Source organism: Sitodiplosis mosellana, unplaced genomic scaffold (assembly GCF_009176505.1).
Source record: "Sitodiplosis mosellana isolate CC-2019 unplaced genomic scaffold, AAFC_SMos_1.0 Smas_scaffold_6164, whole genome shotgun sequence".
NCBI lineage: Eukaryota > Metazoa > Arthropoda > Insecta > Diptera > Cecidomyiidae > Sitodiplosis > Sitodiplosis mosellana.
In genome coordinates this window covers 197,331-223,483 of record NW_022601405.1, presented here as the reverse complement: position 1 = coordinate 223,483, position 26,153 = coordinate 197,331, and the positions used below count along the sequence as shown (strand labels likewise).

General features: G+C 37.6%; 1 protein-coding gene across 1 annotated transcript; it reads left to right on the top strand.

Annotated features, from left to right (window-relative positions):
* Nucleotides 1–2,870: 2,870 nt before the first annotated feature.
* LOC129574491 (protein tipE) lies at nt 2,871–23,666 on the top strand. Its single transcript, XM_055456574.1, has 2 exons — nt 2,871–7,095; nt 16,550–23,666. The coding sequence occupies exons 1-2, from the start codon at nt 6,194–6,196 to the stop codon at nt 16,617–16,619; spliced, it is 972 nt and encodes a 323-aa protein (XP_055312549.1). The 5' UTR covers nt 2,871–6,193; the 3' UTR covers nt 16,620–23,666.
* Nucleotides 23,667–26,153: the final 2,487 nt, after the last annotated feature.

The window sequence follows — 26,153 nt, the reverse complement described above, 5'->3', positions numbered from 1 at the left end:
CAATTCTGTTTCTTGAACGAGTATGAATTTGATTTCGGCACCACAACAGCCGTTTCAAATAAACTTGAAGCAGATTTGTTCAAAGTTTAAATTTCAAATATCATTAAAAATGCCAGAAGGACGCCCCAAGAACGTTTAAAGCGTTCAAAAGGAAGTAAAAACTGTTTTAGAAAAAGGTGAAGAATGTGGAAATGAAACTCATTATAATGAGTTATACTACTGTGTCCAAAAAGTAAGGTGACATTGCATTTAAAATTTAGCGCGCTGGGGAATTTGAAAAAATCCTTTTATTTTTAGGTTGGTAGGACTGTCTTTGACATCCCTGCCAAATTACACGTCAAAATATTCATTAGTGTTTGAGATACGCTTCGTTTTGTGGACTGCTAAAAGTGAATTTCTCGTTTTTTGCGATGTCGAAATTTGTTGATCAAAGAATTTGCATTAAATTTTGTTTGCGGAATCAATTTTCTGCTGCGGATTCGTTGAGGATGGTGCAGAAAGCCTTTGGTGATGAGGCTATGTCGAAAAAAAATGTTTACAAGTGGTATAGTGAGTTCCAAGCAGGCCGTGAATGTGTCGAAGACGAAGAGCGTGCTGGGCGACCATCAACCTCAACCGACGAAGCTCACGTCCAAAAAATTAAAGATTTGGTGTTGGAAAACCGTCGATTAACGATTAGAGACCTTGCTGATGATATTGGCATATCGAAAGGCTCAGTCAATACAATTTTGAAGGATGTTTTGGGCCTCAAACGCGTCAAATCTCGACTGGTACCGAAATCATTGAATTTTTTGGAAAAAGGGTGTCGAGTTGACGTGTGTGAAACAATGCTTTCTGACTACATTGACAAGACGAAATGCATGATCACTGGAGACGAGACTTGGATCTATGCTTACGACCCGGAAACAACCGACCAATCGAGCGAATATCGTGCCAAAGGTGAGCCGAGACCAAAAAAACCGCGCCAAAGTCGCTCAAAAATCAAGGTCATGTTGACTGTTTTCTTCGATTATCGGGGTGTTGTGCATTATGAGTTCCTTCCCCCGGGTCAAACAGTCAACAAGGAATATTATTTGAGTGTTATGCGTCGTTTGCGTAACGCTATCCGCCAAAAGAGGCCGGAATTGTGGAAAGACAACTCTTGGTTTTTGCACCATGATAATGCATCGTCTCACAATGCGATCATTCTTCGTGAACATTTCGCCAAAAACTCGACTCATATCGTTCCACAACCACCGTATTCACCTGATTTGGCACCGTGCGACTTCTGGCTGTTCAACAAGCTCAAAAGACCGCTCCGGGGACACCGTTTTGAGACGATAGAGCAGATTGAAGCCGCAGCGAAGACGGAGCTGAGGGCCATCCCTGAAGTCGACTTTTTCAACTGTTTCGAAGATTGGAAAATCCGTTGGCATAAGTGCATTGTATCGGGAGGGGATTACTTTGAAGGCGATGAAATTGATTTGGAAGAATAAATAAAGAATTTTCAAAATAAATGCAATGTCACCTTACTTTTTGGACACAGTAGTACATCAAATGTTCAGGTGAATTTATTTTCTTTGATTTTCGAGCATATTTTTCTTCTTCTCAATAATCCTTCTTCATTTCATGGGAAAGTTATAGGGAAAGAAAATTGAACATCTTAAAAATGATGAGTTGCAAAATGTTGACAACAAATCAAAATAAACAAAATTGTAAGCATGTGAAATATGAGATGGGAAAAAATGAAATTTTTCCTCTTCTTCTATTCATTTTTTTTTATTATTCATTTTCTTCTTATGCTTTGAATGACATCATCTTCGTCCGCTTTTTTTTTCAATCTAAAATAATGAATCAAATTGAATTCAATTCAATCAATTCAAAACGTCCCATAACTCAAAAGCGCACTTTCGGTGTTTAACTCATGCTACGTTGCTCCATTGAAATCAAACAAGTCGTTGGAATTGCGAACGCAACATTGAACGTGTTGTGAACGGTAATAGTAAGAATACAGAAAAACACCCGCGCCTCTTCCATGTATCGAAATGCGTGTAAGTAGATGTGTGAATGTTGGATGTTGTTCGCGAAAACCAGTTTGTCTGGCGAAACGGAGCGCGATGGTGCCACAACGAAAATGTCGATGAGAAAATGGTGTGTGTGTGTGTATATATGTTCAAGCGATAGATTAAATCACCACCAATACATTGGCAGAGTATGAGTGAGAGGGAGAGTGGCTCTAAATGAAATGGAAAATGGTATGTCTTCGGTATTGCCTAGCTCTCTGTTGCAAATGTACACAAACACCTGCGCGCGAGAAAAAAGTTTCACTTTTTTTTTAATGTTAGCTGATACGCGCGCCATTCTCACATGTGTTTAGCCGTACAAAACGGTATCTCTTTGGGCTATTTGAGTCCATGCTTACGACACATTGCTGTGTGCAAACATGGATTCAGATCATTTTTCCTTCTTCTGATGTGGATTGTCAAAATGGAAATTGCTATCGTGTGTACACAGAACGCCTAACAGTCATTTCCCGCTGTGTGTATGCGTGCATGTATGTATTATCCATTTGTCTCGTTCACACGCTGCCTACATGCTGGAGTTATATGTATTCGCGGGTGGTTAAGAGCGAGAGCAAAATTGTGCTCCGTTTTTGGTGTGGTTCCAAATTTTAACAGTGTAACAATACTGTGTGCATGTGGCGGCGTGTGTGTATGCATCAAAGTTGTAGGAGTTGAGACGACCGAATCCGTTTGCAAAAATTTTTAACTCAACCGCACAATCACCAACACACACACATACACACATCATGCACAATGAAATTGGTTGGACATTTCATCAGAAATCAGTTTCGATAACTGCCTCTACTCGTTCGTATCGTTCGTGTGCTCTGTGTGTCTCGGGGAGTGCGCGCCTTGTTCCATGTGTTGTTTCATGAACAACTACAATTGAAGGCGAAAGCGACGACGAAGAAGAGAAGAACGAAAAGAAGAAAAAAAAAATCCGTTTCACTTCTCTTTTTTTTTCCCTTCTCTCACTCTTTTCTTCGTTTTTTCCAACTATTTTCCTGCCTGAACGTGAACAATATTCCTTAATCACTTTTTATTCGGGTTTCAAAACTGACTTTTCCAACATTTCGCACCGTCCACGAAAGAAACACACACAAAAGAACAAGAAAAATTGGAAGAAAAAAGAACTGCAGACGTTGATTTAAAGAAATAAATAAAATAAATCGCATTGCAAAAAGTAACGACGAAGAAAAAAAAAATTGAAATTCGGAGGACATTTAAAAAGTGGATTTTAATGGATTTAAACACAAAGTGAAAAAAAAGTGGTTTAGTTTTTTTTCATTTCGAAAAAGCCTTAAGTAAATACCGTGATGACTCAGTGGTTGCGCTGTCCAATCGGTCTCTCAAATGATTTCGCTTCGGGATTATAATACACTATTTTCTCTGCCTTTCGCCCCGTCTCTATTCAGTGTTGGCATGATTTCTGCACTTTTTCTGTTGATTCGAAATCAAAATTGATTGACCGAACTTTGAAACGAAAACCGAATAAAAGATTTTCGTAATAAAAATAGTCTTTTGTCTAAAGAGGACATTCCGAGGGACACTCGGAAATTCAGCCAGTTAAATTTGTGTGTGTTTGAAATGTGTAAGGATTGTGATAAATTTTATAAGATTCGTCGGAAAAATGTGTTGTGTGTCTAAAATGGCCGAGTCGCATCGATATCAATATCGCGATTGTGATTACATCAAAGGTCATTGAATCGGATTGGAAAAAAAAAAACCGAATGAACCGAGATTTTCTGTTCAATGTGTTTGTGTGAGTGTGTGTGTGGTTTTTTTTCATTCCTTCTCGTCAAAATCGTGTGAAGTACACCACTTGAGTCGCCCGAATTTTCCAATGAAAATCAATTGGCAAAGCCAAAGCAAAGTGCTATCCGTCATAAAACAAACAACAACCCGAGAATCAATCGAATGTACATATATATACATATATACATAGAGAGTGGACTGATATGAATCGAATCGCCCCCACATTCAACTCAATTGATGTATGTTGCAACAATAGCGAGCATTCATTTTCAGCACGCTAAAGTCAGCAGCAGCAGCAGCAGCAGCAGAAACAGCAGCAAAACAGCAAACGACGCGAATCAAGCAACCATTTCAAACAATCAATAAAATTTGATTAAATGTGTTGTCCGTTTGATGTGAGAAAAAGCACATAACTTCTCATACACACGAAATCGAATCGGCCGCCACCATACCACCACCACCACCACCACCACCACCATCGCTCATCGTCGTCGTCGTCACGAGCGAAAACGGAGTCGAAAGAAAAAACGGCACATACACATCTGTGTATGAGAGAGAGAGAGGATAAATATCATATGAAAATAATGTAATGGAATGGAAACACTTTCCATCGCAATTTTTTTTTTTCGTTCGTTCGTTCGTTGTGTTTGATGGAACAACGCGCGCGAACCAAATGAAATAATGTGTGTATGTGTAACGAAACGACTTTTACCGTGTAAAAATATTGATGAAAACAAAACACATCATTAACAAATCACAACACGAAACAAAACAAAAGTTAAACCGACGAAAATTTGAACGAGCCAAAAATTGAAGCAAAAAACCAAACCTTTAAACGAAGTAAGAATAAAGTCAAACCAAAAACCATTAGAACGAAGCAACAAAAAACAAACTCATCGACAGAAAAAAAAAGGTTGAACTAAACAAAAAAAAAAAACACAAACGTAACGTAAATTATTGAAACGAAAGAGAGACGAAAAAAAAATAGAAACACGTCAAAATTCCCAATTGAGTGAATAGACAAAGAGCAATAGACACGGCTGCAGACACGGTGTTTTAAAAGGGAAAGTGGTGTGTTGTTAATTTCTCCGTTCTGTTGCCTCATTGTAAAGAGGTTGTGTGCGAGCATTGCACACACGGGGCATAATTATGTAATTCGGGACGAGGAGACAGTAAAATAGCGAGAGACATAGCGAGAACGACAGCAAAAAAAAGGAAGCGATAAGATTGATAAAAACCGTTCATCCCTCGCTCAAGCGAAAAACCTAACCGAAAGAAGTACACACGCGAAAAGCTATCAGCAGAAAGCCGAACGAGGAAGAAATACAGCGTGAGCGAGAGAGAGAGAGAGAGAAGAAAGCGCGTATTCGTTGTCGTGCCGAAAGAGATCTGTTAGTTCGCACACGGACGTGTGCATCTGTGTAGGTGTGAGTGTGCCGTTGGAAAAACTATCCATCTCAAACACATGCACATGTACCGAAAAAGAGACGCGTTGGTGTGCGTGTGTGTGTGTGTATGCGAAAATAAATGTTCACATGCTGATTTCCAAACACGAGACAACCGACGAGAGAGCAACACCGAAAAAATAACCTGTACACATTTTGAATCTGTCTGTGGCGTGCGGTGCGTTGATTACATTAGTGTGAGTTTACATTAATCACACACTGTGGATCTGAACACCGAGACAACAACAAAAATCTACAGAACTTTTGTGACTTTGTCGTTTTTTTTTCCGTGCGCCCATATTCGTTCATTAAACCGAAGAAAAAAAAATACTCGCGCTACGAGCAGTAAAAAAGCGAATCAGCGTTGGTGTGTGTATGTGTAATACACACTTGTAAGTGATTTAACCCACGCTGTGTCATCTCTTGAATTCAACACGCTTCGCGTGAAAATTACATGGATCACAAGCTCGAGAGAGTTTGTCCGGTCATGGTGTTGTTACATCAAACAGACGCTGTTTCCACGTTGTCTGCTGTGCACGTCGATTAAAAACGAGGTGGTCCATTCATCTTTGTGCCTCATCACAAAACGAGCCAACGACGGATTCACGCGTTCAACAAATCATCCCGTTGATTCCTCTGGCATTGTTATACCAAACACGCTGCAGTAGTAGTAGCAGCAGCCTGAAGCCAATTTCTTTTGCCGTCATTCAAATGGATGAATCGCTTCGCGTGCAAGATAAGCAATTCCAAAAGTAAATCGACAGTGAAATTGAAAACGTCAAAAGAGCGAACGAACAAACAAAAAAGAACGAAAGAAAAAATAAAATTACCTGCAATTTGATAGTTATCTCTGTAAATGCAATATCGACGACGACGCCGAAGAAGACGAAGAGATTCCGTGCGAAGAGACGAAACCTTATGTGTGTGTGTGTGTGTATGAATATTAAGTGAATGACTAGCACCATGATAAGTGGCAGTTCAGAGCAATTGCTCGAACAACAACAGCAAGAACTACGTAATCGTAAGCTCAAGGAATTGGTACCAAAAAAGAAGCCGGCTCAAGTGAAAAAGGTGTCGTGGCGTGAACGTGCCGCATTTTATGCTACATCAACGTTGGCATTTCTCTCGGTGACAGCCGGTGCATCGTTGTTATTTTTAGTGCCATTATATGTGGATCCGGCCATATCAACGCTCACCTCTGATTTTATTGAAAATCCAACGTGGTGCACAACAACACGACGCGACGATGTGATCGGTCTGATGAATTGCTCGTGGAGTTCATGCCGTGAAGGATGCACCTCGGATCTATATCGTTGCACTCACATTTATGTGAAATATATCATTGAAACGAGCAATGAAACGCTCTTTTCAAATTTATCCACCGCAATAACGGCATCCATTGATAATGATATGCAGCAGGCACGCACACTCATGCAAACCGCTTCACATACAATTAGCAATATAACTGATATCGTACATTCGGATGAAGCAATTTTACTTGTTAATATCAAAGGATGCGGCTATCCGCCCACGGTTATGTGTAAGAATTTTTCCGATTTATATGGCGAAGAGGGTACCGTATTCCCATGCTATTATTCACGCACCAATCGTACACTTGTCATGACCGCATACAATCAAGCCGATCAATGGTCAATGATTATCAATTTCTTTTTTGTGCCATTCGTCATCACCGTCATATCGTCGATGGGCCTTTGCTTTATGCATTGTGATTGTAGTTGCCAAAAAGAACGAAGTCCACAGCAACGGCAACGACAACGTGAACGCGAAAGATGCGGCGAACGCACAGCCGACGATCGACACTTTTGTAGGCGGCCACGTTTGGACAATTTAAGGTAAAAGCATTTCTTGTTTGTTTTTTTTTTACTGACACCACGATCCGGTAGCAAAAACCAAAAATACATTGATTCATATGGACACTGAATGTACAGAATGTGACAAAAGCGAAACTAGTGAAAATATTCATGAACTAACATGTAATCACAAAGTTTCTAGCTTAATTGCATTGAAAAACACAACAACAACGCCTGAAAGTAGTCAAAATTGCAAGTTTCAATCATTTAAACATGAATAAACATGTAAAGCACGTACACATTTCTGTAACGTAAAAAGTCTCATGCTATCGGATCGTAACTGACACCTTTCGAATTTCGACGAATTTATTTTCGGCTTTAAGCGCAGGGTTTTCGCCGTTCAGCTCTCTCTTTTTCACATATTTTATTCATTTTCTTTCATTCGAACCTGCTTTTTTTCTCTTTTTTCGTTATTTTCTCGAATTTTTCGCTTTCTCACGCACTGTTTCGTGTTCTTCCTTTTTTTAGATCTATTTTTTCATGTTTCTCTTTCCTTTTCTTTTTTTCATTTCTTTTTCATTCTTTTTTTTTATTTCCCATTTTGAAGACATCAAGTTTTTTTGTTCTTTTTTCTCTTCTCTCGTACCTAATTACGTGCCCCTTCCTTCTCTTTTTTTTCATCTCATGCCTTAAGTTGCTGTTGTTTGCCACTTTCTTAAAACAACAAACAAATTAATTAAGGCCATCAGGTTAATCGGCTCTTGTTCATGTTTTTTTTTTTCAATGATAAAATTTATAATAACAACCGTCAAGTACAACAGTTCCTCGTCTTCTTAATTAGGCGCAAAAAAGGCAAACAAGCGTCAATCCCGTTTTGCATGTTTCAATACGTGACTTTGTCGCTTAATTAGTCAGTTGTGAGAAAATGACCAGTTTTTACTTCCCGTCGTCATCGTCATCAACATCTTCATCGTCGTCGTTATTCACGCGCACGATTTTCAAATTGAATTCCAGCCAACTAATTGGCACAGCCAATTTTCGCCAATTTACAGTTTTTGTAATACATAATTTTCGAAGCAATTTTCTTCTCTCGTCACACGAATAAACACATTTTTCTTCTTCCTTTTTTGTGTGGTTCTGTCGTTCATTTCGTTGCCATTTCCATGCTCATTTCAGTCTTCAAGTACACAAATTGAGCCACTTGAGCGCGTTTGCTTGCTTCACGCGTGCAAATATTTCCGCTTTCAATGAAAACAAATTCCAATTGGGTTTGCATTTCGTGTGTGTGTGTGTGTGTGTGTGTGAGCGAACTGTTGTTTCCGCTTTTGTGCAAATGAAAGTCAGCCGAAGGAATTTACTTTGAAAAGTTTGCGTTTTTTCTCCTCGGCCTTTTTTTCTCGCTATATCAAAGATTGTCCATTACAAGTTCATTAATGCAAATCTGATGGAAAGTTCAGTGAAACGCAATTGTGTGGCGAGAGGAAGAGGCGAAGCGGTGAAAGGGAGTAAGAAATAGAAGAAAAAGACGAAATATTGTAGAAAGACATAATAATTCAAAAGCCAAAACGAAAATAAAGCTAATGTAACCAAGAGAAGTTTGCAGCCAAAAACGAACTGTGTAAACGGGAAAAAAGTGGCAAGAAAAACTAACCACAAAAGCCACAAAAAAGGAAGGAAACTAATATAAAACCGAAAACAGGCTGGCAAAACCGAGCAAAAGAAAGAAGAAAACCGCAAATTGAACGAGAAATAATGTGAGAAAGAAGAACGAAAATCTCAAGAAAATGACAGAGAAACAGAGAGAGAAATAGAGTGAACAATGTCAAAAAACTGTGAAAATGCCGAGGCGCAACGAAAGAGCACAATGCAAATGGATTGGCCTTCTCCAATGAGACAGAATGAGAAACGGGATTTTTCGTTTGCAACTTTTTTTCTTCGCTTCATTTCAAATTAATTATGCACATGCAATGTCACAGGCAGCCTGTGCTTGGGATTTATGAGAGGTTTTCGTGGCACTCGCTTACTCACATACACACCGCCCGCTCCGTCCCTCGATGCAAACCGATTAAATTTTATGTGACACGAAATGAATTACTTTGTAAAGCAGCAACTTGCATGTCTCTATTTCCCAAGTGAAATTCGCCGTGCTTCATTTTCAACGTTTATCACTGTCGCTGTCGCCGCCGCCTCCCCTTCGGTCACCGTGTATAGGGATTGAAAATTCCGTTGATGATGGAAATGCAAACTGCCTGCCAATGTTATTCAAATGAATTTCCTCGCAGCAAAACTCAGTGCAACATTTGTTTAGACTCAGTTGACCTGTTTGAATTTTGAGATAGAGAATTAGATGGATTTCAAATGATCGAGAGCTTTTGCATGTTGAGAAAGGGACGGAAGGTAATGGGAAGTGGGTGAAAAATGTGGGAGAGGGAAAGTGCAAGAGGTTTGAAACGAGGAGTTGAAAGCTAGAACGAGAAAACGAGAGAATGGAATCGAGAGTGGGATAGGACAGCGGAAAAAAGACAATAGAATAGCAGCGAAGAGAAAAGAGAGGAAATGAAAAAGGGAAGGAGAGAACAAAGGACAGAGAAAAAGCTGGAATAGAAAAGCGTAACGTTAGAATACAGCGCAGAGAGAAAGAGAGAGAGAGAGAGAGTATCTGAAGAGCGATGAGAGGATATTTAGAGGAAAAGCAAGAGAATAATCAGAAAAACAATTGAAAAAAGACAAAAAGAGGACATGGAAGTGGAAAACTAAAGAGAAAAGCTGACAAGGATTTAAAGTTTTAAGCAATGAATAGGAATAGTACGGAATTTGGAAAGTTTGCAGTAGAAAATATTGGAAAAACAATTAAATTAGGTGATAAAAACAGTGTTAGCGATCATAAAGAGTGAGGCAGATAAGGGAAAAGAGTGAAATTTACGATCTTTCGACGAAAAATGTAAAAAAGGTTGAATTTAAATCTAAAGCCAATGGAGGAAAAGATAAAAAGACGAAAAATGAGATCAGAAAAAATGAAAATAGGTGGAAGAGAGATAAAAATGAGACAAGAAGAGAAAAAAAGGGACAAAAACTCAAAAAAGGAGGAAAAAAAGACAAAAGTTTTGAAAATCGACGGCAGAATCGAAGTGAATAAGAGATCGCAAATAGTGGAGAAACTAGCGCAGTCAAAATGAGACAAAAATGCCCCGAGTGCATGCAATAGGCAAGCTAAAAAGGCCATCCGTTCTATCATAAAAGAGCATGCATTGTGTACACTAGCTACAGGCATGTTGCAGTGCATGCTGATTAATGTGCAAAAAGAGAGCGAAAAAAAAGAATTAAAAATTAAAATGCACATTCAAAATGCAAATGAATGTATTCTTAACAAGGCCCCACCGCATCGAGAGCTCATTTGGATGAGCGCTCACACAGTGCATTTCCTGCTAATGTCCGTCGGCCAAAATACAGACAATAGAATATGTGAACCACCACCACATACCCACACATGAGCGAGAACTAGTGGAAAATGTATATCTCGATGCACATGTTGAAAAGCATAAACTGTTGTTGCAAAGTGGAACGGAATGAGTAATGGGCCCAAATGCACTTAATTGGTCAGGCTGTTCCAGCCACATTTATTATTATGAAAGAGCGCACAATTTGCGCGATAAATTTCAATAATAAGTGGATCGTTTGCACGTACGATGAAAAATCACAGCAACGAGCCTCTCTCGTTCGCTCTGTCTCGAACTTGAAGTGGCATACAAAGTGGCAGTGTTGTATATTTAGAAGTAGCGCGAGCGCCTGTTGGGCAATAAAAAGAGATGAACAGGTAAACACATGTTTCACGTGTTCTCGCGCTATTTTTCGGTGGGATGAATATATGGGCACAGTGTCTCCGCCTGTCCGAACCGAAAGGAAGCCCATAAATTTGCAGTTCCGGTAGCGGAAGTGATCCATCGCATTTGTGTCATTGAATCGAACGTGACATTGGCATTTTGCAATTCTTTTTTGTTCTTATTCTGCTACTGCTGCGGCTGATTTTTGTTGCTCGTCTGTTTTTGTAGTTGTGAGAAACTGGACGAATGTTGTAAAAACATGCATTGCTTGCTTAATTGCAATTCGGTGTCAATTAAAGTCGGTATTCAAGGCTATATTTGGTGGCGGTTTTTATGACGAATGGAAATTTCGACACAAAAATGAAACGACGACAACGACTCAGATGAGACATTCGACCGCAAAATGGCAAACGAATCATGGATGGAATTGAGTGAAGGGATAGAAAGAGTGAGGAAGATTGAGAGTGAAACAGAGCAAGAGACAGACAGAGACAGACAGAGAGAGAGAGAGAGAGAGAGAGAGAGAGAGAGAGAGAGAGAGAGAGAGAGAGAGAGAGAGAGACTGTTGGCAATGCGCATTGAAAATAGGTCAGTTTTTGCATTCAAATAGGTGGGCGGGATGCAGATAGCATTTAAACAAACATAGTATAACCGAAGAAGAAGAGCAAAAAACGGAGAGATATGATAGCATCATCACAGTTTGTGTCTGTCACTCATTCATGATGTTGTGGTTGTGTGACACAGAAATCGATGCATTTCGCAATTTCAATCTAATGAACAGTACAAAAGTGACATATTTTACGTTTTACAGCGACAGCAGCAGCTGTAGTTTGCTCGAGGGGGCTATTGTGCCTGTGTGGATGTGTATATGTGTAAGTGAAGGCAAATGCATCAAAATGCGGTGATATAATTAATTGAATTTTAAGTGGGATGTAAGCATTATGACATCTACTCTCCGCATTTCACGCTATCTCACCTAGGGGGATTTCACTCTATGCGAATACTGCTATTCGTACGAATGCGCGAATACTTTGCCATGCATTTGAATATAAACACTCGCAAATACTGATATTCGTGCCGAATATTCGCATTCGTACGAATAACCATTTAATGTATCTATACGGCGCATTAGCAAATACGTCCGAATATTGCTGCGCGAATGCGAATGCACTTGACAGATCTATATTGATTTGTTGTGTTAATCGTTGCGACTACATTGTTTACATTAGTTCACCAAAATGGTAAATAGTTATTTCGATACAAATTTAATATCAATTTAAGTTGTGTTTTGTATTTTAGGGACTGGAAAATGTTATTTTCAAATTAGAAAAATATTTGAATGTAAAAATTTCGGCCTATATTATTAAAATCCTGGAATTCTGTGCATTTGAAAATGAATCATCTCTAATGTCCATTGACAACGATGCTATTATGGATATCGAGAACTATGTCATTGAAAACCCAGAAATTCTCAAAGAAACATCATACGAGAATGTGAATCATTTTAAATTTAAACCGGGTCACCGATTGCTTATCATCCAGTTGCCACAGTTAATCAAGAATTGTAATCAAACGGAAACAAATTTGCAAAAAATCGGACACCTGCGACCGCAAATGCTTGTATTCAACGTAGCTAATGCGCTTTCTGTATTAAATCCAGAATGTGTGAGAATTAATTGTAAAATTTCTGGTAGAGATTCACCTAATGCACGTTGTAATTTTTCAAACACGTCTGACATCTTTCCACATGTTTGACTGTGTTTGACACTTCATCGCAACTGAGCGCATTCGCGACGAATACATGTGCGAGTGTTTCAATACGTTTCATATGCGGAGTCGCGCGAATGCTCGCGCGGCAGTACGAATACATGGTGCGAATGCAAATACTTATACTGTTTTTTGCGAATGCAGGATTCGTACACGAATGATCATGTATTCGAATGCGAGTGAAATGCCCCTAGTATCTCACTCTCTCGATCTCCCTCGGCCATTCGCACACAATGCCACACAATTAAATCATATTTGTCGACGATTTAATTGCCGTTTCGCAAACACTTTTGCCTCGTTTCCCTCTCCCGACACCCGTGACGACGATGACGAAGGCAAAATCACATTCACCCAAGTTTTACATTGTCTCTCTGGCGAAACAAAACCTTCAAAATCTAATTAGATGCCGGAACTATGGCGTATGTGTGTGTGTGTAACTCGCGGGCGTACGTAATGCGCCAGGTGCCTTTTTCATATTCAATTAACTCAATATCACCATCATTGTCTTGCTACTTCGCCACAGCTACTTCGCTACCACCGCACGGTGACATGCTCGTGAATTTCTCCGAACGACCCATAAATCCCTCACTCACTCATTCTACCATTTTTCATACTTAATGAGCCAGCTTGTCAATCATCATTTTCCAACCGTAGCACAAACAGCCGCCAGCATAAAATACCCCAACCCAAATCAGCCCGAATCGGATTACAAGCGAAAAAGCGACTTGATTAAAAATAGTTTGTCTGTTTTTTGTTTTTCCGTTTTTTTTTGCCATAATAATTTTCCATGCGCGCGACTCGCTTCGAAAATATCATGTCCTTTTCAATGAAGATTTTCTAGTCATTCTCTCTCTCTCTCCATGCCGTTGGCCGCATTTCACAATTCAACGCCACCATTTATCTTTCCGACATTTCGCCTCATTTTCGATTCGAAATATGTAATGCCATATATCTGTATAACCACTTTCCATACAATATTGCAGAAAATGATATCGCTCCAGTTCAACCTCACTCCTTCCGTTTTCAAAGTCTCTTTTTCTCTCTCTCTCTCTCTCTCTCTCTCTCTATCTCTCTCTCTCTCTCTCTCTCTCGTTTAATGTGAACTCTCTGACTCCCTCGCCTGTGTTTCACTTCTTCGGCCATTCTTAATTCCTTCTTCTCACTCTATTTCAAACTTTCTCTCTCTCTCTCTCTCTTTCTATCTATCTCTTTATGAGGAAGCTTCTTTCTTGCGACTTGCGGCAAATGAGGCAACAACACCATAGCGTGCTTTCCGGCAAAACGGAAGCAAAGCATTTATGCAAACATCGTGTTGAATGAAATAGATAAGACCGAGAAGCGCAATGAATGATGTTCAATGCAAATTCGCTATATTCTATTCTTCATCAATATTTCTTGCTGCCTCACATTGAAAATCAGTCGCATAATTTAACGATGGATTTTTCCCACACTCCTCATACTTTAACTCATTTCGAACGTTGTTCATTCGCATCTGATTTTTTTTTCTTCAACATTCACATCTGCTCTTTTTCCGTGACTTTTAACCAGTAAAATGTGGGAACCATTTTTCTACAGCTTTTTTTCTAGCTCTATTTTTCAAGATGGCATTTTCTCTGATTATCCACATCTTGAGACAGCTTTTCCTTGAGATTTTCCCGTTTTGAGACGGTTTTTCTACTTCTTTGGACGTTTTTTATACTTCTCAAGCATTTTTTTTTTTCATTACTCCTCCGGTGTCTTAAGAGTCACACACATATAGTTAGATTTTTTCCATCATTTTTATAGACATTTTCCATCTTGATGCATTTCATTTCGCAACTTTTTTTCTTCCATCTTTAGTTCATTCTTTCAATGTATGGCACAGAGACAATTTTTTTCATTTCGTTCCGCTATCTTACCGATTTTCATCTCAATCTGCTTTTTTTTTAAATTTCAAACTGTTATGTTTTACTTTTCCGTACGCCCATTTCGTGTGTAAAAATATTGCAATTACTCCAAAATGCAGATGTTGAAATAGACGTTTTATGATGGAAACGTTCACTCCATCGGTTTTCCTTCTACTTCTGGTTCTTTGTCGGTTTTAGTCAATTATCTTTCATATACACTACTGGCGCTTTGGCTACGGTACAATCAACTCCATGCGCTACTCCTGTTTTGCTCTATTTAATTCGATACAAAATGTGTGTCAATAGGGGATGTGCAATGTTTATCGGATTACTTACCACCACAAATGTACTGGTCATTGCAGGTGTTGAATCTGATGGATTGATATTAATTAGATTCGGTTTGATGAATCTAATGACATTCATCGTTCTGATGCTGCTCATCTGTCATCCATTTTTAAATGACCCGTGATTTCATTATGTCATTTGATATAGTAGTTCTTTAGATAGAGTAAGGTAATAAGATAAGTAAGATATAGTAGGTTCTTTAGATTCACTAGTTCTAATAATAATGTTCGCCCGCAATGGCATCATTGCTTTGCCAAACGTTACCTTTTCCGCTTCTCACCACTAACAAACGTCTATTTCATGGAGAAGGACTCGATTGAATAAATGAAATTTTGGCTTTTTGGACCAATATTGTCTACATCGGCTCAAAAATCATAGATAAAATTGAAAAACAATACAATTGAGAAATTGATTTCTAGAAGTACCCAACGTTAAAATATTGGAGAATACTCATTGCTCTATTGGTCTGGTCTTAAAGTGGTGTTTCATCAAAACATCTGATAGCAGAAATTAAAAATTTGCTCCTTTTTGCTATATCTCAAAAGTGAAGCACCAATATATGCCCAATCATTTCAGACAACAGTGCGGAAAAGTTCGTCTTACATCAAGATTTCGTCATTATTTTTTTTTTTAAATTTTGAACGTGTTTTTGCTGATTTTCTACTTCGATTCTCGAAATCAAAGGTGTAAGTGAGCGTTTTTCTCATTTCCACTCATTTTTTTCGATTCTGAAGTTGAATCTTTGGTTGTTTTTTTATTATAAATCATTTTTTCGACTTTCTTCATTTCAAGTTACTTTTGGTTGACTTTTTCTCTCGCTTTAAATCATATCCTTACGACACTTTTTCTCGTGTTCGCGAATCTTTGTGTAACTGATCAGGTTTTTTCCTAGGGGGATTTAACTACGTGAAAACTTGTAAAAAAATGATATAAACGCGCACGAAATTGTTACATTCACCAGAGAACTTGCATGATTCCACTCAGTTGACAAGTTCCGTATTAAAACAACATGCGCGAACGCGCGCGAGTTCGTGTGCAAACTTGTAGCTGGACGACGCGCACACATCAGTCGTTCCATTTATTATATCTGGATTAACTTTTTCTTCAACACTTTCTCCAGCTCTTTAAAAATATTTCCTTTGTCCATTTTATAATTATATAAATCTTTGAACTTTTGGAAAGGATGTGAAAAATCTTTATACACGTAAACAACCGATTTTTAGCTTGAAACGCGTTTTAATTGTCAAATAACAACTTGAAAAACGCGCAAAACCATAAACAAACTTGTGTAAACTTGTGACCGTGCGCGTCAGTACGTACAAGGAACGCGTCGAACTCCCGCGAATCAAGCAAACTGGCAAAAAACATGCTGAACTCGTAAGAGTTAAATTCCCCTAGGTTTTTTCTCCAATCCACCATCCATTTCTGTTAAGTCGAGAAGGGTGTTTTTACGTATAAGTTCAAAAGGGATAAAAACTATTCCATAGAACTTGAGGTATGGCATAAGTTTTCCGCTTGTATTTGCACAAAATGTTTGCTGCCATTTTAAAATTTGTCTTTTGCCGAGCAAATGTTTCAATACAACAAATGCTATTTTTATCAAAAGTTTTTTCTCTTCCTCTTTCAAAACAAATAACTCATTTTTAATTTCTATTTCCATTCTCTCTGTTTTCACAGTGATTCATCGATATCAACGCGAGTAGATATGCTAACACCTGCAGTTGAAGTGTATAAACCGCCGCTCTGACATAAGGACGAAACGGTCGAAAGTAATTTAGGCATCGTAGTACCATCGACAAGCAGCGAACTATAAAATCGCGATATAAACTCAAAATTGGCTCGAAATAACACAGCAACAACCAAATAAAATGACGAGAACTCTCCATCCAAAAAAAAAGTCCATAATACACTCAACAAACACTGTTTTATCTTTATCTCGCACACACTTTCAAACTTAGCAACGCACCAACGCCCAACGAGATGACTGGCGTACGAGCAGAAATAAATTCCCGATAGATAGAGAAATGGAGTGAGTTGAATGAGAGCAACAAATTCCGTTCGGTTCAATGTGATTTTGGTGTGTGTGTGTGTGTGTGTGTGTGCGTGTGTTTGGTCTTAATCGCACGATAGCGATATTTGCCGTCATTTGGATTAAGGGTTTTGCGTCGGATTGAAATGAAAATTCCATTTTTAAGCGTCGTTATTGCCATTTATGAGCGAGTAATCTGGTGCTTTAATCTCTTCGGATAGCCGAACGCTTCTGTCGGAAACTCGAGAACTTTTTCCGAAACCCATGCCATCATGTCATTACATCAATGGCATCCACAGCAAAAAAGCATCGGAGCGAAACCGAATGAGAGAGTTTTTGGATATGAAACTGAAGAAAATTTGGATGAATCCAGAATGAAAATTCAATTAAACATGGGAAAGTAACATAATCGTATTATACATTAGGTCTGTAGTAAATAAGGTCTCCAAGATGAAATTACACACATACGCATCGTACGGATCCCATCAACCGGATCGGCCGTGTGTGACGATAGCGAAAGCAATTAACCGGAATAAATTGATTCCAATCACATTTTCACCCGAGAAAAAAATTAATGTAGCGATAAAGAAATGTCGACACTTCGGTTCAATCGGTATGATTGGGTGACGTACGTGCGGGCATATTCATTTCACCAAACACCATGTTTTAAATTAATGAAAAAAAAATGAAATCACTCTTGAGAAAATAAAGAGCCACGCGCACGGTTTTACTTGAAAAAAGAAACAACAAAATTAGATACATATATCCATTTAAAAGAGTAACAAATTTATCACGGAATTTTAAGTGTTTAAGCGAAAAACAGAGCAACATATTATTTGTGTGCAAAATTTATGGTGACGATGAATTCCGACCGCCGTTCCTTGACTCTCAGTCACAGCTTACCAGATGGAATTCCAAACACTCTCGACAGTCAAAGCGACAAAACGATGAAAAGTGGAATTGAATTAAGCCACAGGAATTAGCTAACATTAAAGAAAAAATTTATGTTAAGCATCGCTTGAATCTCGACTTAGTTAAAATCACTTGCAACTCGATTTTCGTCGAAATCGCCTAAAACCCCAGCTCATTTGACTGTGCGAGTTGAGAGAGAGAGTGAGACGCGGTTGGGTCATTCGTTGCCGCTGGCATCAAATCAGTTATTGAAATTGTTCTTCTGTATTCCAGCACACATACACAACAAAACAAGTCCCGCATCCACGACGCGGACGCAACAGCGAAATTTGTTATTATAGACGCATTTGGTTAAGTTTATTAACAATAAAAAAAACAAAATTAAATTTAAAAAAAAAACAATGTTAGAGCATGAGCGTGTGTTTGGTATTGACAGTAGGTATATTCAGTGAATATTTTTTCTATTCACGTTGCCGTCGTCGCGTGCATACGACAAAAGGCACGGCTGTTTTGTTTGAATTTGTTATTTAGGCTACATTGTTGCCATTAAGCAGCTATATATTTTTTGTATAAAAATGAACTCACACAGAGATATTTAAAAAAAAAAAAATTGTTGATTTTCGTTATGAAACAAAACATTTTCTTATGACAAAATTGTTCAACAACAACAGCAACTGCAACTAGTACTAAATGTATCGAGCGATTTAAATTAAGCCCAATATCCGTTGGCAAATTGATAGTCAAGACCAAATTGTGTGTATACAAATTTAAAAAAAGAATCGAGTCAAAACAAATTATGGATCGAATAAAAAGAAGAGTCGACATGAAATCGAATGCAGTCAAAACAAAATCGATTGTGGAAGAAAAAAAATGGTTCGAAATGAGTCGTTTTAAGTGACGGCGACGATAACATTCGAAACGAATTTCAGTGTATGGATTCAATGTGAGAGGACAAAATAAAAACATCGAGTCGAAACGTAATCAAATGAGGGGAAAATAGCTATTCATTCCGAAACGATGGCATTTTTTTGTGTCTGAAACAATGACAATTGTTGAAGAAAAAAAAAACATTTAAATTGAAAAAATGCCATCAACCGGGGACAAAAATTGCAATGAAAAGCGGCGGGCAATGCAATAGCCATTATGCGAACGTGATAAATGTGAGCCGTTATTAAGTGGGAATTATTGGATCAAATCGCCCCAAAACCCAAATGAATCATAATATGAGTAAGCGTGCGGCGGAGCGCGTGGTCGCGGTGGTATTGAATTGACAACCAATTTTCACTTTATCGCGACATATCAAATGGAAAATTGCTCCCTGCCACCTTCACCACCCCACCACAAACATTGAAAAATACAAACAAATCGATCGAATGATTTTCCACCAACCATCATACATACACTCGCTATTTGGTGCTATGTGTATGTGCTTGTATCGAGCGTCGATAAAATCATACAATGCTCACAGCCAAAATATGGATGAGTTTGCATTAATTATTCACACCGCGGCTAATTTCCGTATATGGAACACTGATGGTGCTTGTATGTGTGTTTGTGATGAACACACGCACGACCAAAGACTTTGCAATCGGTAATCGTGCACATATTTCATGTGTCATTGATTCAAAAGTTTGACGAATTTATCGTCATGGATTTGCATTGGATGAATACGTGATTGTCGATTTAATTCGTTCTCTATCCAGCTCACTTTGTCCATTCGTTCTCTATCCCGTTCACTCTAAAGTGATGGGTAGCAAACAATTGGTGGTGTATTATTGAGACCAAACTATGAAAACAATGGTCTTTTTCTGTATTGAGTTCCTATTTTTTCATTCTCAACCATCCACTGTCGCTGTGTGCGTGTGTGTCTCTGTCTCAATTATTGACAACCAAATGGTTTCGGCAGTTGACACAATTCGTCTACCAAACGAATAAAATATGCAATGTGTTGCAATTCGAACAACAGTTCATAACACGCTCTGCGAACAACACACACACACAAAGAGAGATGGAGCTGAAAAGAAAAAAAAAACATCAAATATTTAAACAAGCTTATATCCTCGTTCCTCGAACCAACGACGTTCCACATGGTCACTTTTTTGACTCTTTCGTTCTTACCCTTTTTTTTCCCCCATCTATCGACGGATGAAGAAGACGAAGGAAAAAAACGCTCTTTTTTTGTACACAATTGTGAGTTACGTTTTTTTTGGGGTTTAAATGTTAGACCTCAAGTGTCACGCGATCCATTTTCTATCGACTTGACTCAATGAATTTCAATTCCTGTACCCGTCTCTCACATCGCACACACACACGACTCCAGTTTTTTTTACCAGCCGTATGTGGGTGTGTGTGAATTGGATGGGCTATTTTAATTTAGTGCATATCAATGAAATGCAATTTAAAAAAAACACCCTTTTTGTCCGGAACTTCGACCCTTCGCAATATAAAACACAAACAACCGTCGACCTCGGGGTTCAGTTTCAAAAACCAATTTCATTTTAATATTATATAGAAGAAAAAAACTGATCAAACGCACACAACAAAGAGAGAAAAAAATAACAAAAAAAAAGAGAATTTTTAGTACATTCACCAAAAAAAAAAAGAAAACACAAACACTCACACACTTTTGCTGAATTTACAACACATTTTCATCCTTTTACACTGACTCGCTAGAGAATTTTTGTGCTTCTAAAAAAAAAGAGTCATTTTCTACACTTCAGCGAATCGAACGCAGTGCAGTCTAGAGGAAAATTATAATGCACAGTGAATATTTAAAAAAAAAAACGTATTAGAATGCTTTGCTACTCAAAACAACAAAAAAAAACCATCGACAAACGAACACAACAACAAAAAAAAGTTTATTTGAACTTTTTTCTATGTAATCAAAATACAAAAAAAAACAGAAAACCCATTAAAGACATAGCAATTTAGGACTATTAAGTGAATGTGATTTGAAAGTGTCTGTTGTTTTGTTCCATTTCTGCGGCATTTTCGTTTGTTACCGCGCTTGGGTGGAACTGATGAAATTGTACACGCTCCTTTTTTGCTTGGAGCTTGGACTAATGAGAGAAAATAAATCAAGCACACCGAAAAGTATTCACGAAAGAATGCTTACAATTTTGATTGATTTTTTTTTTCGCTTTCTTTCAAGACTAAAGAAAACAGTGGCGCTATAGCAATTTCATTAACGAAATTTAACTCAATGGAATTTCAAAGAGATGAATTTTTTTGGTGAGCGATGAGAATTTCAAAGAACTTGATCTTTTAACGGATGAGAATTTCAACGAATTTATCGGAAGACAGCACACATTTTCAATGAGCCACATTGAAAACATTTCAAGATATTTTGAGGGAATTTAGCGAGAAACAATGAAGGCATTTCGTGGAATTTATTCATAATAAGTCAATACAATTAGATTTTTGGTAGCATTTTCGAGCTTCGCTCGCAAGCTCATGCTAAATTATTTGATTTACGCTTGAAGAAGATGACGCTTGGAGAATTAAGCCACACATTTTGTTCTAGAACGTTTATGAAATGGCGCGGGAATGATGGTGTATAGATGAAGCTCGATGTGAAATTGAAAGCATGTGAAAAGAGGAGAGGAAAAGTGAGAAGAAAAGAGGAAGTAGGAGAAGGAAAAGAAGATGACGAAAGATAAAGAATAAGAATAAGAACAAGACCAAAAAGAACGAAAATAAGTAAAATGAAAAATTCAAAGACGAAGATAGTGAAAAGAAGGAGAGAAGAATACGATCAAGTAGAAATTAAAAGCAAAGGATGATTTAGAAAATGCGGTTTGAACAAATAGAAGATGAATAACAAGAAAAAGAAATGAATTAACAGAATAGGAATGGCTATTAAAAATGATAGAAAACGACGGAAAAATAACAAGAACGACGAGAAAAAAAACACAAAAAAGAACGTGAAAATGAAGAATAATAAGGAAAAAGCAAAGAAAAAATTCCAATAAATCCGAATAAAGAAACCAAGAATGTCGAATTGATGCTTTGCCACAAACATTCGGCAAAATTGAGTCTTTAATAAAGACATTTTTTTATTGATATTTACTTGGATTCCGATGGGATTTCAACAGATTTTCTCATGATTCCGACACTAAAATGGAACACATCAATCAGGAATCACCATTAAATGTACGCAAAATCCCTGGAATCACCATCAAATGTACGAATCTTTGGAATAACCATCAAACATACAAACAAAGTCGATAGTAAATTGAGTCGTTATTGCAAAAAGAAAAGGATTTTCTTCTACGCTGTCATTTTGTTTTCATTTTAAAATGCGAATAATGTTCAAAAGCTTCACTTTCTGTAAAAAGATGTTCTTCGATTTTCTGTTTTCCATTTTCTTTATTTTTTTTTTTGTCGTCTATCTGATGTTCTTCTTGAAGCAATATTTATTCGTCATCTAATTTTTTATTCTTTCCTTCTCGTTCTGTCTTCCTTCTCACACGTATTTCTTGTGCACAGACTTTTTCCCTCATCCCATCTTCTGTGGAAAGTTTTCCCTCGTTTCATGCACCAATTCACGCAGAAGTCCAACTCATTTGTTATTCTGTGCAAGACGTCTTCTGTGCTAAAAGAAACTGTTTCCCTCTTTCCCTGTCACTATTTCCCTCTTTCTCTGTCAAATTCGAAAGTTTTCATCATTGAAAAGTGAGCAATTCAATAAGTAAAGGAAAAGAAAAACTTTAGACGACAAAAAAAAAGTACGAAAAATTCGGCACTAAATGCAATAATAAAACTGGCCATAAAAATGCAAGCCACTATGATATATTCGAATAAAATGAAACAAAATCCATCTTCATCTCTTGTCGAACCCCGAAAGAGTTATCCAACTTCCTCGAGCCTCCAGCAAAAATGGTCCTTTCCTCCCGCAAACAAATCAACAAACAGAAGAAAAAAAACACTCAACAAAAACTAACAAAGAGAGACAAGAGAGAATTTAAATTGAAAGTATATAGACATATTTTTATGGTATTATTGAGCCTGTATCGGCCAACCCCAACAAAATCAAACTGGACAAACGAACGAACAAACAAACAAAAAAAAAGCTCTAGAAAAAAAAAGAAATTTATTGAACGAACATTGTGCGAATGACAATATTAAATACAAAAAGAAAAAGCAACCAAAATGGGTTGAAAATGATGATTAGTAGAAATGAAGAAAGAAAAAAATAAACACACACAGAAGAAGAATATTTAATGAAAGCGAAAGAGAAATAGAAAAAATATTTTATTGTTTGTTACATGGAAATTGCCCGAATAATATAATAAAATTATTTATGGAACTATACACACAAAGCATGTATAATGGGAATTTAGCTGAGCCAGAAACGTAGTACTATATATGAACAAAACCAGAGAGATATGAAAAAGCTATATTTAAAACTATTTATGACTAGGCGAACAATGGAAATTATAAAAAAATTAAGGTAAAAAAAATGTGTAAACACAAAAACAAACAAACAAGACACATAGGATGGAGATGGAGTGGCCACTCGCATGCGCGTCGCATCCAGAGATACCATAGAACACCGCAAAAGAAAATAACATTCAAATTTATGAAGTGTAAAATCGGTGTTTTTCAATTGAGAATAGACATAATCGGTGCGGTGCGTGCGGTGATTTGTGTGAATTTATGTCTCTGGTTGCCTCGTTTGGCTCGCACCACACTTAAATATTATACATATATATATTTATTAGCGACGTAACCAATGAATGAATATATTTTGCAAGGTTAAGAACAGGCTTCTATATAAATAAATATATATATATTTTCGGTTGGAATGTGATAGGAATTTATTTTGAGCAATATATAAAACAGAACAGAACAGAACAGAACAAAAAAAAACAAATATATCAAATTTTGTAGAATTGGGCCATGCCTATAGTTGGTTTGCATGCAGCTGCGGTAAAAGAGCAAACAAAAAAGAAACTGGCAAATAAAAAAAAAGTATTTTATGTCGTGTATAGAATGTTTATGGCATGCTTCTTATGTGGTATTGGCCCAAGTAGGACTCGAGGGGCTTTGATCTCATGAATAAGGAATTTTCACTCTCTTTTGACGTGGGCAACAACTGGTGCTCGGATGCTTTTGTGCTTTGAATTTTGTGTGCGCGGTCGTGTGTGGTCATTTCATGCAAGGTAAACGAAGGGAACATACATCGTATTGTATCGATGATAAATACAGTTTTGGCAAAACTCTAAGCTTTGCTCTCTCTCTCTCTCTCTCTCTCTCTCTTCATTCATCTGGCAAAATATTCCGGCTCGAAAATGGGAAAACACCATCGAAATTCCCGTCATCGGCTTAAGAAAACATTTACTTTTTCAACGTAAACATCAAACATGACCGATTTTTCTGCTCGAATACGGTCGCTAATTCTCCACCACATCACACATTCACGTTTTGAATTAATGCAACGAAACCGACGGCCTAAACAATTTTTCGGCGGTTTTACAATTTTACCGGTTTGTACTCGCTCGGTTTTTGGTGTGCATGCAGTCGCCCGTGTTTGATAGGCAGGGAGGGAGGGCGAATATGAAAGCAATGGAGAACAATTGAGCAGGAGAGGGTAGAAGAAGCGAGGGAGGTATAGACGGAAGTAAAGAGAAGAGGACAAGAGAAACCGGGGGAAATAGAATCGAAAGCAATAAAGAATGTAAACAAAAGAGAGGTAAAGCAATACTGAGCGATGGAGAAAAAGCGACAGTAAGAGAGTTCGAAAGCACACAAAAACAAGGAAGTAAGAGAGTGAAAGGGCGAGCTGGAATTCAAAAGTATTCAAAAAAAGCGATCCCATGACCAATAGAGCGAGAAACCATAAAACTGTCCAGCTAATTTAATTACCGCTTGAAAATTTACTGCCGCATGTTTCGACGCACACACAAGCAATACACATAGCTTTTCAATGCCAAACAACCACGTCAAATTCAAAGCAGAAACCAGCATCCCAAACTCTATGTTCCTTCGAATGAGAGAAAAACAAAACAAAACAGGAAATGATTCAAAAAATGAAAAAGAAAACTCCGTTGGCTAACTAATCTAAGTTTAATGTGCACGAATTTTCTTCGTTTGATGGCAAACATAAACCAAATCCGTTGACATGAAATCCATTCGAATTATTTACTACTGACAACAAAAACAACAACAAAAAGCAACCCTCACTCACCCAGAGTTCCGAAATGTAGTTTACAATATGCATTCAAATTACAGTTAAATATATATATAAATTTAAATGGCTAAAGAGAAAAACCAAATCGAAATGTGCGTTCGATTGGATGAGCATCGGTCAATCCAATGGTCATCGAATCGAACGATACATACGCTGAATATTATATGAGACAAAAACAACAACAACAACAAAAATCGAATTTTATGATATGTAAATTGTGAACATAAAAAAAAGAAACAACTGGCCAAGTCTTTTGGTGAATATTAAAATGAAACTATGGAATAAAATGGTGTTTTCATTTCCCAAACAATAGCTCAACAATGTTATCAGTTGGAATAGGTCGAACGCTACAACACACCGGCGCACGGTAAGTAATTGAGTTCGAGGTAGAATAGCAAGACAAAAAAAAACTCTCAATCGAATTGACCATCTGATGATCATGATTATTCTGCTCCGTTACATTCATTTACATTTGGCTTTTATTTGGTGTGTGTGTGTGTATTTGTGCTCCTGTGCTCCATTTTCGTGATTCAAATCTGCATGATTCAATTACATACGGTATCCGACACTTTACTCGCTTAAATCGATAGATTCAATTAACTGATTGAATCGAACTATACACGCGTCATGACACACACACATGCACAAACACATTTTTCTCCAGCTACGCTCACTCTAATGAAAGCTTTTTTGTACAGAATTATGAGTTATTAATTGTCATTCGACCAATTCCATTAGGAATAAACGATGGTTATCGGGAGACATGTACCACAAAAATTGAATCGCTAATTTTACAGAATCGAATTACAAGCGATAAACAAAAAAACTTATTATGAATATTGGTTCGAGGCTGATAGATCACGGTATTGTGATGCGGACTTGTGAAGATTTCGAGAAAAATTCACTGTTATGAACGTATCGACATGTAAATTTAAGTGTATATGGACGTACTGAAGTGTAAATCTTCATTGAGTTGAAACTTTTTAACGCATCTCTGAGAAATGTCAGTTGAAACCACAATTGAGTTACACTCAAAAGTAACTCAACCCCTTTGACCTAAATTTAAATGATTCGAAATACATGAATTGCATGCGGAAATTTAGCACATACAATTTGTAAGCTGCAAACAGAAACCTCAAAGGCCACAA

Bases quoted from the DNA above. Each gene is read 5' to 3' on its own strand.
- LOC129574491 (XM_055456574.1), top strand. From the start codon at position 6,194: ATGACTAGCACCATGATAAGTGGCAGTTCAGAGCAATTGCTCGAACAA. The intron at 7,096-16,549 runs GTAAAAGCATTT...CTGTTTTCACAG, and splicing joins CCACGTTTGGACAATTTAAG to TGATTCATCGATATCAACGC.